Genomic DNA, 14,955 nt, shown 5'->3' on the forward strand with positions numbered 1-14,955 from the left:
ACTTTTATCACGTTTCTAAAACATTTAGTGTTAGGTAACTCACTTTTATCACATGTTTATGAAACATTTAGTGTTAGTTAAGTCACTTTTATCACGTTTATAAAACATTTAGTGTTAGGTAACTCACTTTTATCACATGTTTATGAAACATTTGGTGTTAGTTAAATCACTTTTATCACGTTTATAAAACATTTAGTGTTAGGTAACTCACTTTTATCACATGTTTATGAAACATTTAGTGTTAGTTAAGTCACTTTTATTACGTTTATAAAACATTTAGTGTTAGGTAACTCACTTTTATCACACGTTTATGAAACATTTAGTGTTAGTTAAGTCACTTTTCGGAAGGTTTAAAATTGTAATTAAATAATATTAATCAACATTGATCATTTTTTTTCTTTCTTAGACGAGAACACCCAAACTTAGACGTGAGAGCTAATGTTGAAGGCAGCTCGTCAACAGTACCCACCACCAACACTTCGGCTACCTTTTAACAACGAATAATGATGAGTGGCCGTCACGAGTTGCCTCCTTTTCCACTAGCTCACCAGCTAGTTCGTGACGAATTTCGATGCTATAGGTTGCGAATGGAGTGATCTTACCAGCAGCCTAGGAAGAAAAAGACATTTGAGAACAAGGCTTGAAAGACATAAGTGATTTTTTATATATTCACGTGATACTCTTAAATGACACAATATTTTATTGAAATTTCAAAAACAGGTTACAGTCGTGTTTCTCAAGTTTGAAAGAAACAAAATCATGTTAACAAGCTAACCATCCGACCGTCTACAGCACAGTTTAAACAATAAATCGCCAACTAACAACTATATTGACAGTTACATTCTAGCTTGACTAAAATGACCTTATAATTCTTTCTAATTTATGTTTCGTGTTTATTGACATTTTCAAACTGACGTGACATGTTATAAACCTTTTTATAGTATTTACTTGTACACAGGAATTACCGGTTTATTTTATATTATAAGAATATTTCTGGAATAAATCAAGATCTTAAGTCTAACGTTTAAACTTTGATACTATTTACCTACATATTTACCAGGTTTTACACACTGACAAGTGAATTATATATATACTAAATAATTACAGAAACGTCGTACATGTTACATACACTGTTGATTAAAGAAAGTGTGTATATATATATATATATATATATATGTATATATACGCATTTGTGCTGCCACCTGGTGGGCTTGAGGATCAACTAATTCAGCACCAAATTGATGAAAATAACAAGTAATTTCTACAACACATATATCATTTTATTGTGTATCTCATTCATTTCCTCATTTAAAGAAGGGGTCATGAAGCCATATTTATTAAAAGGGGAATCGTAGGAAACTCGAATTTACAGGACAGAATCTCTGACCTATAATAAATACAAGGTCTAGAATGTTAGGACAATGGCCATTTTTATTGGATCAGTTTTTGACCAAAATTTAATTTACCCACTCTGTTATTTCTCTGAAAATAATAAATTAGGGAGTTTAAGTGAAATGACAGAATATCCCCTAAAGGTTTAATTTAAATTAAAAATCTGATCCCAACAGACGATAAGACATCACCACCTTGTTATTAAAATAAAACAACAACAACGAAACATGTAGTATTATTCCCAACGTTACCAAGGGAGCGAAAGATTTTTAAAGGAGATAGAATTATTTCTGGTATTCAGCAGAAAGGTTAAAATATATAAATTAAGAAGCACAGCATGATATTATATATTATCTGTAATGTGTATATATATATGTGTTATAACGTTTTATCTTAAATGAAATTGAAATATCGTTCTAAATCTGTGTTGTTGCCGTGGGACTTAACTGGATTCTTTAAAAAGATAATATTATATTGAAATACGTTTTGTATGTTTTTGGTGACATCTAGTGTTTTGTTTTATCACGCAGCGAAATTTACGTAAATTGACAAGAAACGAATGTTTTCCTGACGTCTTAAATATTACAGTAGCAAACACTTATTCTCTAACCCTCTTCTTGATAGAACTGAAAACTTTAAATTTTATCTGATAAATCTCTTGTTTCATGAGCAGTCACGTAATCGAGGCACTGTTATATTGAATACATCGAACTAAGTAATAAATAAACTGAATTATGCTTTGATTCTATATCCTAAATTAACTGCCTATTTTAACACCTACTGTCGACTGGTGAAAATACCTACTGAATATATTTCAAACCTCCTAGTATGGTCTAAACAAGTTTAACCCTTATCAACAACGCAAGTAATTTTAATAAGATGTCAACACTTTCGATAAGATAATTTTATAAACAATAACTTGAGACTAACACGTAAATAGATTTCATGTGAACAAACAACTGTCACTGGTCACCCATTAAAAATATTCATAAATTATAAAATTTCTTTATAAACATAGATATCAAATATTAAACACATATAAACTATTTATTGTCGTAAAAACTAAACATTTTGTAAAGTTTGAAAACGATAGAAATTAATTGCGAAAAACACAGTGTTAGTAGGAATCTGTAAATACACGGTGTTAACACGAATCTGTAAATACAGTGTTAGTAGGAATCTGTAAATACACGGTGCTAACACGAATCTGTAAATACACAGTGTTAGTAGGAATCTGTAAATACACGGTGTTAGTAGGAATCTGTAAATACACGGTGTTAGTAGGAATCTGTAAATACACGATGTTAACACGAATCTGTAAATACACAGTGTTAGTAGGAATCTGTAAATACACGGTGTTAGTAGGAATCCGTAAATACACGGTGTTAACACGAATCTGTAAATACACAGTGTTAATAGGAATCTGTAAATACACGGTGTTAACACGAATCTGTAAAAACACGGTGTTAGTAGGAATCTGTAAATACACGGTGTTAACACGAATCTGTAAATATACGGTTATAACATTCTTACTGTACGATAAATGGTACGTTCCAACATAATCCATCTTTATTGTTATTAACTTGTCTCTAATATACTGGCTCGAAACTCGACAGATCTCTCTTCATATTGTCGCTTCTTTCAAAACTCTCAATATTTCTAATTTGTCGAATGTTTTTTTTACGATAGATATTGTTATCGACTCTTCTGGAACACAAATTCAAGATATCTACTACACAAATTGTTATAACACCAACATAACGTGCTGAATTAGTTCAGTGTTGATTTTAGAAGATCATAAACAGTGAATTTTGTTATACCTCAGTTTCTACACATACAGTGGAAAAGGTCTTCAGTTATCTTATAACAGAATCGTACTGTTTTGGAATTTATTATGAAGTGTGTTCATTGTTAAGGTTAAAGCTCAACAATAGGATTTGTGCTCTGCCAAAAGTGTATATGGAAACACGATTTTTAACACTATGAGTGGGCATATCTTTTTTCCACTCGGTCACCGAAAAGCGTATAATAATTTCATAAATAACACAGTTATAGAAGAAGAACAGCTAACACACCAAGCTATAAAGTATAAGCTATAAAACTTAAACGTGTGCGTGAAATTTTTTTTAGCTGAAATCACACGTACTTGTTATCTGCTAGATAACCTATGTTTTATGGAATGTGTTATAAATGCGTTATACGTGGCTCAGTTGAAGCTATGGTTGTTGTACATTCTCTTTAAACTAATATTTGGAAGATGGAAAGTTGTCGCGCTTGAACTTTGTTATTATCTGTTTTTGTTTAACAACGGTTCATTGCTATATATGCTATTCGGCTATTATTAACAAGAGTTACAAACTTGTTAAGCCTATTTAAAGTATAACTTAGGAACTGTGTAATGGAAATACTGTTCAGAAGATATTTAAAAAGGTATATTGTGAATGAGTAAACAAAATACAGTTTTTTTTCAGAGTTCAAAACGATATTCTGAAATATATGTATAAATATATTTGTTTCATTAGTAATAGCGAACCTTTTGTACAACATTTATGCGGTTATTAAGACAGTTATTCCGAATATAACACAAACACAACTGTTCCATTATTTACAGATAACAACCATGTACTTCACATTATTGACAACTATGTATTCACAAGCTAATTCACTCTGTAAATTACATGATTTCTGTAATCCAAATAAATAACATTTCAGTTATACATATCTCTCGGTAAATCTCAACTGGCTCGTCTTATAAAATTGATACACGCTATGCTGACTCAACTCTTATGCGTGTGTACACACAGACATATATACAAATATGCATACAAACAAAACCCACAGATTTCTCATACCACATTACTAACTTTAATAAAATATTCTAGATTGGTTCTTTACCTTATACATAACGCAATATACTGTTTCTCCACAAATAAACACAAACAAAACCTCGTTTGTAAAATCACAACATTTGAAATATTTAAGAAAAAATATATTGAAGAACGTATTTTTTTGTTTTCTGCTGGGAAGCTGAAGTGGATTATCTGCTCTTTGTCTTTTATCGCAGGGAATCGAACTCCGAATTTTAGTGTTGTAAGTGAAAGAGTTACTGCTTTCCCACAGAAGGATAAAGTTGAAATACTGTACATTCAGACATACTGGGATGTCACAAACACCAAGTTCAGGCATTGTTCCACGTGTGTATAAAAGAAATAAAGCATGTTTCTCTTTTTGACACTTTTAAAGGACTTGGGTTAACCACTAGTTAAGTTTAAAGTATCAACCAGTCACCAGTTATTTTACCTACGACTGTTTGATTCACTAGACGTAACTTCTCTCAGTCACACACCCTGGAGACTCGGCGTTCACATTCACTGTTGAACGTGGACACGGGTGTCCACGACACTGACAGGAAGGAAGCAGTTGGGGCGAGACAATGGGATGACTGTTTTCCCTCAGGGTCATTGCACATTGCTTGGCTTCCAAGTGGGTGGCTCTCGTGATGTTGGAAGAGAAGGTTCTTCTGGATGAACTACGAGAGAAGAACGTTGGACAAGTAGAAGCAGAAGAGTAGCAAACTCTGAAGACGTCCTTGAAGTTGAAGGCGTAACTTCCGTACACCAGGGGGTTGACGCACGAGTTGGAAACAGCAAACATGAATAAAGCTGATTGGATCTCGGTGGCCAACTCCTTAGCAGACTCCAGGTCAATCTGGTACCATAGCACGATGACCACATACGGAGTCCAGCACCAGAAAAAAGCCAAGACGATTGTAATGGTCATTCGGAGTGTCCGAGCTCGAGCCCTTTCGATGTGGGTCATGTTTGAACGCCTTAGGCGAAGTCGACCCCTGAAAGGCTGCTGGTCGTTCATGACGTCCTCTGGAAGAAAAGTGAATGTTGCACTAATACATCACATCAAAGTTGTTTGTTTTGGAATTTCGCACAAAGCTACTCGAGGGCTATCTGTGCTAGCCGTCTCTAATTTAGCAGTGTAAGACTAGAGGGAAGGCAGCAAGTCATCACCACCCACCGCCAACTCTTGGGCTACTCTTTTACCAACAAATAGTGGGATTGACCGTCACGTTATAACGCCCCCACGGCTGGGAGGGCGAGCATGTTTGGCGCGACTCGGGCGCGAACCTGCGACCCTCAGATTACGAAGCGCACGCCTTAACGCGCTAGGCCATGCCGGGCCACATCAAAGTTGTAAATAACTATTTATATTCTAGCTTTTAAAACAGGGAAAGTTCTTTTTCTTTTAACAGAAGTTTCTGAAAGTCAAATCAAAATAAATAAATCATTCAATTCTAGAATTACCACATTGATGTCATCGGTTTTGTAATACACATTGTTTTCCTTTTAAATTACTTAAACAAGAAATTAATTTTCTCTTATTTAATTTTGTAACTATAGAATCACGCAAAATATTTCAACAAATGCGCCACCTATAACTCAGTTATCCTAATAATCACTGCTGTGGTTCCATACGTTTTTAACATTGAAACGGAATAATTTTTATCCAAACGCTTTGGTAATTACTTCACACTGCGTGTTTGAAATATACATTTATTCAATATTATGTACTTTGTGTACTCCACACTTAGTATCTAGTTTAAAAACAAGTCGGTGATTTTAGAGCTGAAGTAATTATGATTTCTGTGTGTAACTACAAATATTTTATTACCAACACGGAAAGTTTTTGAAACTAAGATTAATATGTTATATAACGATTAGCCATTGGGAGATGGGGAAAGTATGTTAGAATGGACTAACAGAACTAGAAAATCTCTTACAATTAGAAGGGAAGGAGGCATCTGTTTAAACCGGTAGGGTGTTTATCAGTATAGAATGGACTAACAGGTCTACAGAATCTCTTACAATTAGAAGGGAAGGAGGCATCTGTTTAAATCGGTAGGGTTTTTATCAGTATAGAATGGACTAACAGGTCTACAGAATCTCTTACAATTAGAAGGGAAGGAGGCATCTGTTTAAATCGGTAGGGTTTTTATCAGTATAGAATGAACTAACAGAACTAGAGAATCTCTTACAATTAGAAGGGAAGGAGGCATCTGTTTAAACCGGTAGGGTGTTTATCAGTATAGAATGGACTAACAGGTCTACAGAATCTCTTACAATTAGAAGGGAAGGAGGCATCTGTTTAAATCGGTAGGGTTTTTATCAGTCTAGAATGGACTAACAGGTCTACAGAATCTCTTACAATTAGAAGGGAAGGAGGCATCTGTTTAAACCGGTAGGGTGTTTATCAGTATAGAATGGACTAACAGGTCTACAGAATCTCTTACAATTAGAAAGGAAGGAGGTATCTGTTTAAACCGGTAGGGTGTTTATCAGTATAGAATGGACTAACAGAACTAGAGAATCTCTTACAATTAGAAAGAAAGGAGGCATCTGTTTAAATCGGTAGGGTTTTTATCAGTTTTGAATGGACTAACAGAACTAGAGAATCTCTTACAATTAGAAAGGAAGGAGGTATCTGTTTAAATCGGTAGGGTGTTTATCAGTATAGAATGGACTAACAGGTCTACAGAATCTCTTACAATTAGAAGGGAAGGAGGCATCTGTTTAAATCGGTAGGGTGTTTATCAGTATAGAATGGACTAACAGGTCTACAGAATCTCTTACAATTAGAAGGGAAGGAGGCATCTGTTTAAATCGGTAGGGTGTTTATCAGTATAGAATGGACTAACAGGTCTACAGAATCTCTTACAATTAGAAGGGAAGGAGGCATCTGTTTAAATCGGTAGGGTTTTTATCAGTCTAGAATGGACTAACAGGTCTACAGAATCTCTTACAATTAGAAGGGAAGGAGGCATCTGTTTAAACCGGTAGGGTGTTTATCAGTATAGAATGGACTAACAGGTCTACAGAATCTCTTACAATTAGAAAGGAAGGAGGTATCTGTTTAAACCGGTAGGGTGTTTATCAGTATAGAATGGACTAACAGAACTAGAGAATCTCTTACAATTAGAAAGAAAGGAGGCATCTGTTTAAATCGGTAGGGTTTTATCAGTTTTGAATGGACTAACAGAACTAGAGAATCTCTTACAATTAGAAAGGAAGGAGGTATCTGTTTAAATCGGTAGGGTGTTTATCAGTATAGAATGGACTAACAGGTCTACAGAATCTCTTACAATTAGAAGGGAAGGAGGCATCTGTTTAAATCGGTAGGGTGTTTATCAGTATAGAATGGACTAACAGGTCTACAGAATCTCTTACAATTAGAAGGGAAGGAGGCATCTGTTTAAATCGGTAGGGTGTTTATCAGTATAGAATGGACTAACAGGTCTACAGAATCTCTTACAATTAGAAGGGAAGGAGGCATCTGTTTAAATCGGTAGGGTTTTTATCAGTCTAGAATGGACTAACAGGTCTACAGAATCTCTTACAATTAGAAGGGAAGGAGGCATCTGTTTAAACCGGTAGGGTGTTTATCAGTATAGAATGGACTAACAGGTCTACAGAATCTCTTACAATTAGAAAGGAAGGAGGCATCTGTTTAAACCGGTAGGGTGTTTATCAGTATAGAATGGACTAACAGAACTACAGAATCTCTTACAATTAGAAGGGAAGGAGGCATCTGTTTAAATCGGTATGGTTTTTATCAGTTTTGAATGGACTAACAGAACTAGAGAATCTCTTACAATTAGAAAGGAAGGAGGTATCTGTTTAAATCGGTAGGGTGTTTATCAGTATAGAATGGACTAACAGGTCTACAGAATCTCTTACAATTAGAAGGGAAGGAGGCATCTGTTTAAATCGGTAGGGTGTTTATCAGTATAGAATGGACTAACAGGTCTACAGAATCTCTTACAATTAGAAGGGAAGGAGGCATCTGTTTAAATCGGTAGGGTGTTTATCAGTATAGAATGGACTAACAGGTCTACAGAATCTCTTACAATTAGAAGGGAAGGAGGCATCTGTTTAAATCGGTAGGGTGTTTATCAGTATAGAATGGACTAACAGGTCTACAGAATCTCTTACAATTAGAAGGGAACGAGGCATCTGTTTAAATCGGTAGGGTGTTTATCAGTATTTATTCGGGTTTTTAATGAGTCCCACAGAATCTCTTTCAATCAGAAGGAAAGGAGGCCTCTGCTTAAATCGGTAGGTGTTCATCAATATTTATTAAGGCTTGTAATGATAAGACCCAGTTCTAATATTATAATAGTTGCTATTAGGCTTAGAAATATCAGTTTATATGTTGATGCTTTTGTCAGATAATTCACATTAGCCACCTCTAAACTTTCAACAGAAAACAGCTAGTAAATAGTATTCACCACTAATTTTTGGGTTACCCCAATCGAGTTTTTTTTGGGTTTTACTGTCACCCTTATTATGCCAACGGTATCCAAGGGCGGAAAGCGATGGAAAGTCAGATTCAAAGTCCAGCATACTTACGACTAAGCCACGACTGAGTCCATAATTTGATGTTTAATTTAATTATAGTGTTTCTCTCATAAATATGTACTTGCTTAACTTCTCCTCGCAGATAGCCTAGTTGCTTTGCGCCGTGAAAAGCCAAAGAACCAACTACTTCTCCTCAAATCATAACAAAATTTATATATTGTTTGTATTGTCTGATTTCACGTTTCTACACCACGCACATACATATTGAAGCGTTCAGTATTGTTTCTAAACTTACTCTTTTCAAATATCGTTATGATGTTGTCTCATGTACGATAAATTATCTATATATTATATGTATATATAGATAGTTCCTTTCAGACAGAAAGATATATATGTTGAGTCGTTAACTTCATGTAAGCATATAAAATGTTTATTTATCCTAATCAGTGTCTTTGCCCTTATTGTTAGGCTTAACTTCCTTAACATCATTACGTTTTTGTTTCCATTATTACGCGCGGGCCTGGCATGGCCTAGCGCGTTAAGGCGTGCGCTTCGTAATCTGAGGGTCGCGGGTTCGCGCCCGAGTCGTTCCAAACATGCTCGCCCTCCCAGCCGTGGGGGCGTTATAATGTGACGGTCAATCCCACGCGCTAGGCCATTCGTTGGTAAAAGAGTAACCCAAGAGTTGGCGGTGGGTGGTGATGACTTGCTGCTTTCCCTCTAGTCTTACACTGCTAAATTAGGGACGGCTAGCACAGCTAGCCCTCGAGTAGCTTTGTGCGAAATTCCAAAAAAACAAACAAAACAATTATTACGCGTTACCTTCCTACCATCAAACTGACCTTGTTTATATTGTTAGGCTTAACTTCCCTATCATCACAACATTTTTATCTTTATTATTATTATATTTAATGTCTCTTATCATTAAACAGGGATTTACTTTTTGTTTCTTGGTATAAAATAATTAATTTTTTATTAGTACTCCTTTCAAACGATCATTAATTAAATGGATATGCATTTTATTTTATCAGTCACGAAGACCGTATCTGTTTCGTATCAACCATTTGTGTCATATTTAAACTGACGTTTGTGTTTCAACAAACAAATATACGGAGCTGATTAAGAAATTAAACAAAATTGACAGTCGAAAACTTTGTGTCAAGGATAAACTGTACAATTACAGAATTAAGAGACAAACAAAGATAATTCTACGTTTCATAAATACGTTTTCTTTGAGGACGAAACCATGATCGTTAATATATGAAGTACTTGAGGCACACACAGTTTGTGTTTTTCTTCTCAGTTCTGTAAAACTTAAATATTCAATATACATATGGGATTGTGGTTTTTTATAGCTGTTTAAAATGACACTTGAACAAACAAACAACCATAACATTTCTTCATGAATGGAGGAACCATTTGTGGAATGGATGGGTGAGACGACATAAATATATTTAAATACAAGTTGCATGAGTTCACAATGTACAAGTTGCATGAGTTAACAATGTACAAGTTGCATGAGTTAACAATGTACAAGTTGCATCAGTTCACAATGTACAAGTTGCATGTGTTAACAATGTACATGTTGCATGAGTTCACAATGTACAAGTTGCATGTGTTCACAATGTACAAGTTGCATGTGTTCACAATGTACAAGTTGCATGTGTTCACAATGTACATGTTGCATTCGTTCACAATGTACAATTTGCATCAGTTAACAATGTACAAGTTGCATGAGTTAACAATGTACAAGTTGCATGAGTTCACAATGTACAAGTTGCATGAGTTAACAATGTACAAGTTGCATCAGTTCACAATGTACAAGTTGCATGTGTTAACAATGTACATGTTGCATGAGTTCACAATGTACAAGTTGCATGTATTCACAATGTACAAGTTGCATGAGTTCACAATGTGCAAGTTGCATGAGTTCACAATGTACAAGTTGCATGTGTTCACAATGTACAAGTTGCATCAGTTCACAATGTACAAGTTGCATGTGTTAACAATGTACATGTTGCATGAGTTCACAATGTACAAGTTGCATGTGTTCACAATGTACAAGTTGCATCAGTTCACAATGTACAAGTTGCATGTGTTAACAATGTACATGTTGCATTCGTTCACAATGTACAAGTTGCATGTGTTCACAATGTACAAGTTGCATCAGTTAACAATGTACAAGATGCATGAGTTAACAATGTACAAGTTGCATGTGTTCACAATGTACAAGTTGCATGTGTTAACAATGTACATGTTGCATGAGTTCACAATGTACAAGTTGCATGTGTTCACAATGTACAAGTTGCATGAGTTAACAATGTACAAGTTGCATGTGTTCACAATGTACAAGTTGCATCAGTTAACAATGTACAAGTTACATGAGTTAACAATGTACAAGTTGCATGAGTTCACAATGTACAAGTTGCATGTGTTAACAATGTACATGTTGCATGAATTCACAATGCACAAGTTGCATGTGTTCACAATGTACATGTTGCATGAATTCACAATGCACAAGTTGCATGTGTTCACAATGTACAAGTTGCATGAGTTCACAATGTGCAAGTTGCATGAGTTCACAATGTGCAAGTTGCATGAGTTCACAATGTACAAGTTGCATGAGTTCACAATGTACAAGTTGCATGAGTTCACAATGTACAAGTTGCATGAGTTCACAATGTACAAGTTGCATGAGTTCACAATGTACAAGTTGCATGAGTTCACAATGTGCAAGTTGCATGAGTTCACAATGTACAAGTTGCATGAGTTCACAATGTACAAGTTGCATGAGTTCACAATGCACAAGTTGCATGAGTTCACAATGCACGAGTTGCATGTGTTCACAATGTACAAGTTGCATGTGTTCACAATGCACAAGTTGTATGTGTTCACAATGTGCAAGTTGCATGTGTTCACAATGTGCAAGTTGCATGTGTTCACAATGCACAAGTTGCATAAGTTCACAATGTACAAGTTGCATGAGTTCACAATGTACAAGTTGTTGTTCTTTAAGTAAGTGGTTTAAACAGATTAACTGTTTTTGTTGTTCTTTAAGTAAGCTCTTTAAACAGATTAACTGTTTTTGTTGTTCTTTAAGTAAGCTCTTTAAACAGATTAACTATTTTTGTTGTTCTTTAAGTAAGCTCTTTAAACAGATTAACTGTTTTTGTTGTTCTTTAAGTAAGCTCTTCAAACAGATTAAATGTTTTTGTTGTTCTTTAAGTAAGCTCTTTAAACAGATTAACTGTTTTTGTTGTTCTTTAAGTAAGCTCTTTAAACAGATTAACTGTTTTTGTTGTTCTTTAAGTAAGCTCTTCAAACAGATTAAATGTTTTTGTTGTTCTTTAAGTAAGCTCTTTAAACAGATTAACTGTTTTTGTTGTTCTTTAAGTAAGGTCTTCAAACAGATTAAATATTTTTGTTGTTCTTTAAGTAAGTGGTTTAAACAGGTTAACTGTTTTTTTGTTCTTTAAGTGAGAGGTTTTGAACAGATTAACTTTTTTTGTTGTTCTTCAGGTAAGAGGTTTGAATAGATTAACTGTTTTTGTTGTTCTTCAGGTGAGGGTTTGAAAAGACTAACTGTTTTTGTTGTTCTTCAGGTAAGAGGTTTGAACAGATTAACTGTTTTTTTGTTGTTTAAGTAAGAGGTTTTGAACAGATTAACTGTTTTTGTTGTTCTTCAGGTAAGAGGTTTTGAACAGATTAACTGTTTTTTGTTGTTTAAGTAAGAGGTTTTGAACAGATTAACTGTTTTTTGTTCTTTAAGTAAGAGGTTTTGAACAGATTAACTGTTTTTGTTCTTCTTTAGGTAAGAGGTTTGAACAGATTAACTGTTTTTGTTATTCTTCAGGTAAGAGGTTTTGAACAGATTAATTGTTTTTGTTGTTCTTCAGGTAAGAGGTTTTGAACAGATTAACTGTTTTTTGTTCTTTAAGTAAGAGGTTTTGAACAGATTAACTATTTTTTTGTTCTTTATTTAAGTAAGAGGTTTTAAACAGATTAACTGTTTTTTGTTCTTTAAGTAAGAGGTTTTGAACAGATTAACTTTTTTTTTGTTCTTTAAGTAAGAGGTTTTGAACAGATTAACTATTTTTTGTTCTTTAAGTAAGAGGTTTTAAACAGATTAACTGTTTTTTGTTCTTTAAGTAAGAGGTTTTGAACAGATTAACTTTTTTTGTTCTTTAAGTAACAGGGTTTGAACAGATTAACTGTTTTTTGTTCTTTAAGTAAGAGGTTTTGAACAGATTAACTTTTTTTTTGTTCTTTAAGTAAGAGGTTTTGAACAGATTAACTATTTTTTGTTCTTTAAGTAAGAGGTTTTAAACAGATTAACTATTTTTTTGTTCTTTAAGTAAGAGGTTTTGAACAGATTAACTGTTTTTGTTGTTCTTTAGGTTAGAGGTTTTAACAGATTAACTGCTTTTTTGTTGTTTAAGTAAGAGGTTTTGAACAGATTAACTGTTTTTGTTGTTCTTCAGGTAAGAGGTTTTGAACAGATTAACTGTTTTTGTTGTTCTTTAGGTAAGAGGTTTTGAACAGATTAACTGTTTTTGTTGTTCTTCAGGTAAGAGGTTTTGAACAGATTAACTGTTTTTTGTTTTTTAAGTAAGAGGTTTTGAACAGATTAACTATTTTTTTGTTCTTTATTTAAGTAAGAGGTTTTCAACAGATTAACTGTTCTTTCTTCTTTAAGTAAGAGGTTTTGAACAGATTAACTTTTTTTTGTTCTTTAAGTAAGAGGTTTTGAACAGATTAACTATTTTTTTGTTCTTTAAGTAAGAGGTTTTGAACAGATTAACTTTTTTTGTTCTTTAAGTAACAGGGTTTGAACAGATTAACTGTTTTTTTTTTCTTTAAGTAAAAGGGTTTGAACAGATTAACTGTTTTTTTTTCTTTAAGTAAGAGGTTTTGAACAGATTAACTGTTTTTCTTATTCTTTAAGTAAGTGGTTTGAACAGATTAAAGTTTAACAGTTCTCTGTCCTAAAGAGAACCAACAGTTCAGATTTACCTTCGTTATCGTGTGACCTCCTGGAAATCACCCACAGTATTCGAGAGTAGCAGTAGATGATGATGGCCAGTGGAACCATGTAGAGGGCAAGAAGACAGAAGATGTTGTAAGCCCGATCTTGGTTAAGGTTAGTAAAAAACCCAAAGCTCACACACTGTTCAAAGTCGGGATAATCTGGATGCTTTTGGACTCGAAATATTACACTCTAAAACAAACAAATAAATTATGTAACAAAAGTGAAAAAATTTCATTTCGGTTTGTTATTTTATCTAATGCATGCAAATATATAAAATACGAGTTAGACGTTAATTATTTATTACCCACGTAGTTTAAATTAATATTAGTTGTGAGAAAACGTTTATAATGAATCATAAAGTCTCGGGTTCTTGTATACCTTACTTTGTTACTGCTAACACTTGTTTAAGAGTTTTCAGCAGTTTTTGAACCAAAAACAGGAAACAAAAATTATAGTCAAATTAAAAACAAAAAGGCCAAAAATTAATTGATATTAAAAGCTAAAACGGTTCAATTGAGCCTTTATATTAATTTATATATTAGCTATTATTTAGTGTTTGAAAGGCCTAGCTCTATTATGATACATTTAAAGATAACGATAGGAAGTAAAAGTAGGATAACTAATACCATTCCTTTAAAAACAGTGAAATATGATAGCAGGGTTGAATGTCAACTGACAAGAATAGGATAAATGAAACTCAACTGTGATTGGATGTATTGTCATTTATTTACTTCCTTTAAGGTAAAGTATTTTCTTTACTTGTTAGCTTGTTCTCTAAGTGCAATGTTTCAATAGACACAAGAAGGTTGTATTTATAACCAAGTTCTAAGTACAATTAGGCTTCAACTTTTATGTTTATTGTTTATCTGCTACTGACTGGTAGTTCAAGTTTCACCCTGTACTTAAGCCTTTTAACGGAACATCAGATGTCTGTAAGAAAGCTATCTCCAAAGGGTAACAATACACCGTTTACACTGGAATTATAAAAACGAATAGTTCGTATTAAACTATGTCACCTCAATGAAATTAGTTAACACCATTGGTTAGGTTTTTTATTTAGCATGTAATTAAAAACAAGAACAAATTCAAACTTTTTGTTATTATATTTACAGAACTTGTGACTCTGTCATTACACAGATATTGTTATACAAGAAACACTTTATAGTT

The 14,955-nt window shown here is 33.8% G+C and overlaps 1 protein-coding gene across 1 annotated transcript; it reads right to left on the minus strand.

Moving 5' to 3' along the window:
• Positions 1-676: 676 nt before the first annotated feature.
• LOC143239495 (adipokinetic hormone/corazonin-related peptide receptor variant I-like) lies at positions 677-14,159 on the minus strand. The gene is made up of 2 exons (XM_076480612.1): positions 13,773-14,159; positions 677-5,270 (listed from the first exon to the last, which is right to left on the minus strand). The coding sequence occupies exons 1-2, from the start codon at positions 13,849-13,851 to the stop codon at positions 4,711-4,713; spliced, it is 639 nt and encodes a 212-aa protein (XP_076336727.1). The 5' UTR covers positions 13,852-14,159; the 3' UTR covers positions 677-4,710.
• Positions 14,160-14,955: the final 796 nt, after the last annotated feature.

Source organism: Tachypleus tridentatus, chromosome 13 (assembly GCF_004210375.1).
Source record: "Tachypleus tridentatus isolate NWPU-2018 chromosome 13, ASM421037v1, whole genome shotgun sequence".
Lineage (NCBI taxonomy): Eukaryota > Metazoa > Arthropoda > Merostomata > Xiphosura > Limulidae > Tachypleus > Tachypleus tridentatus.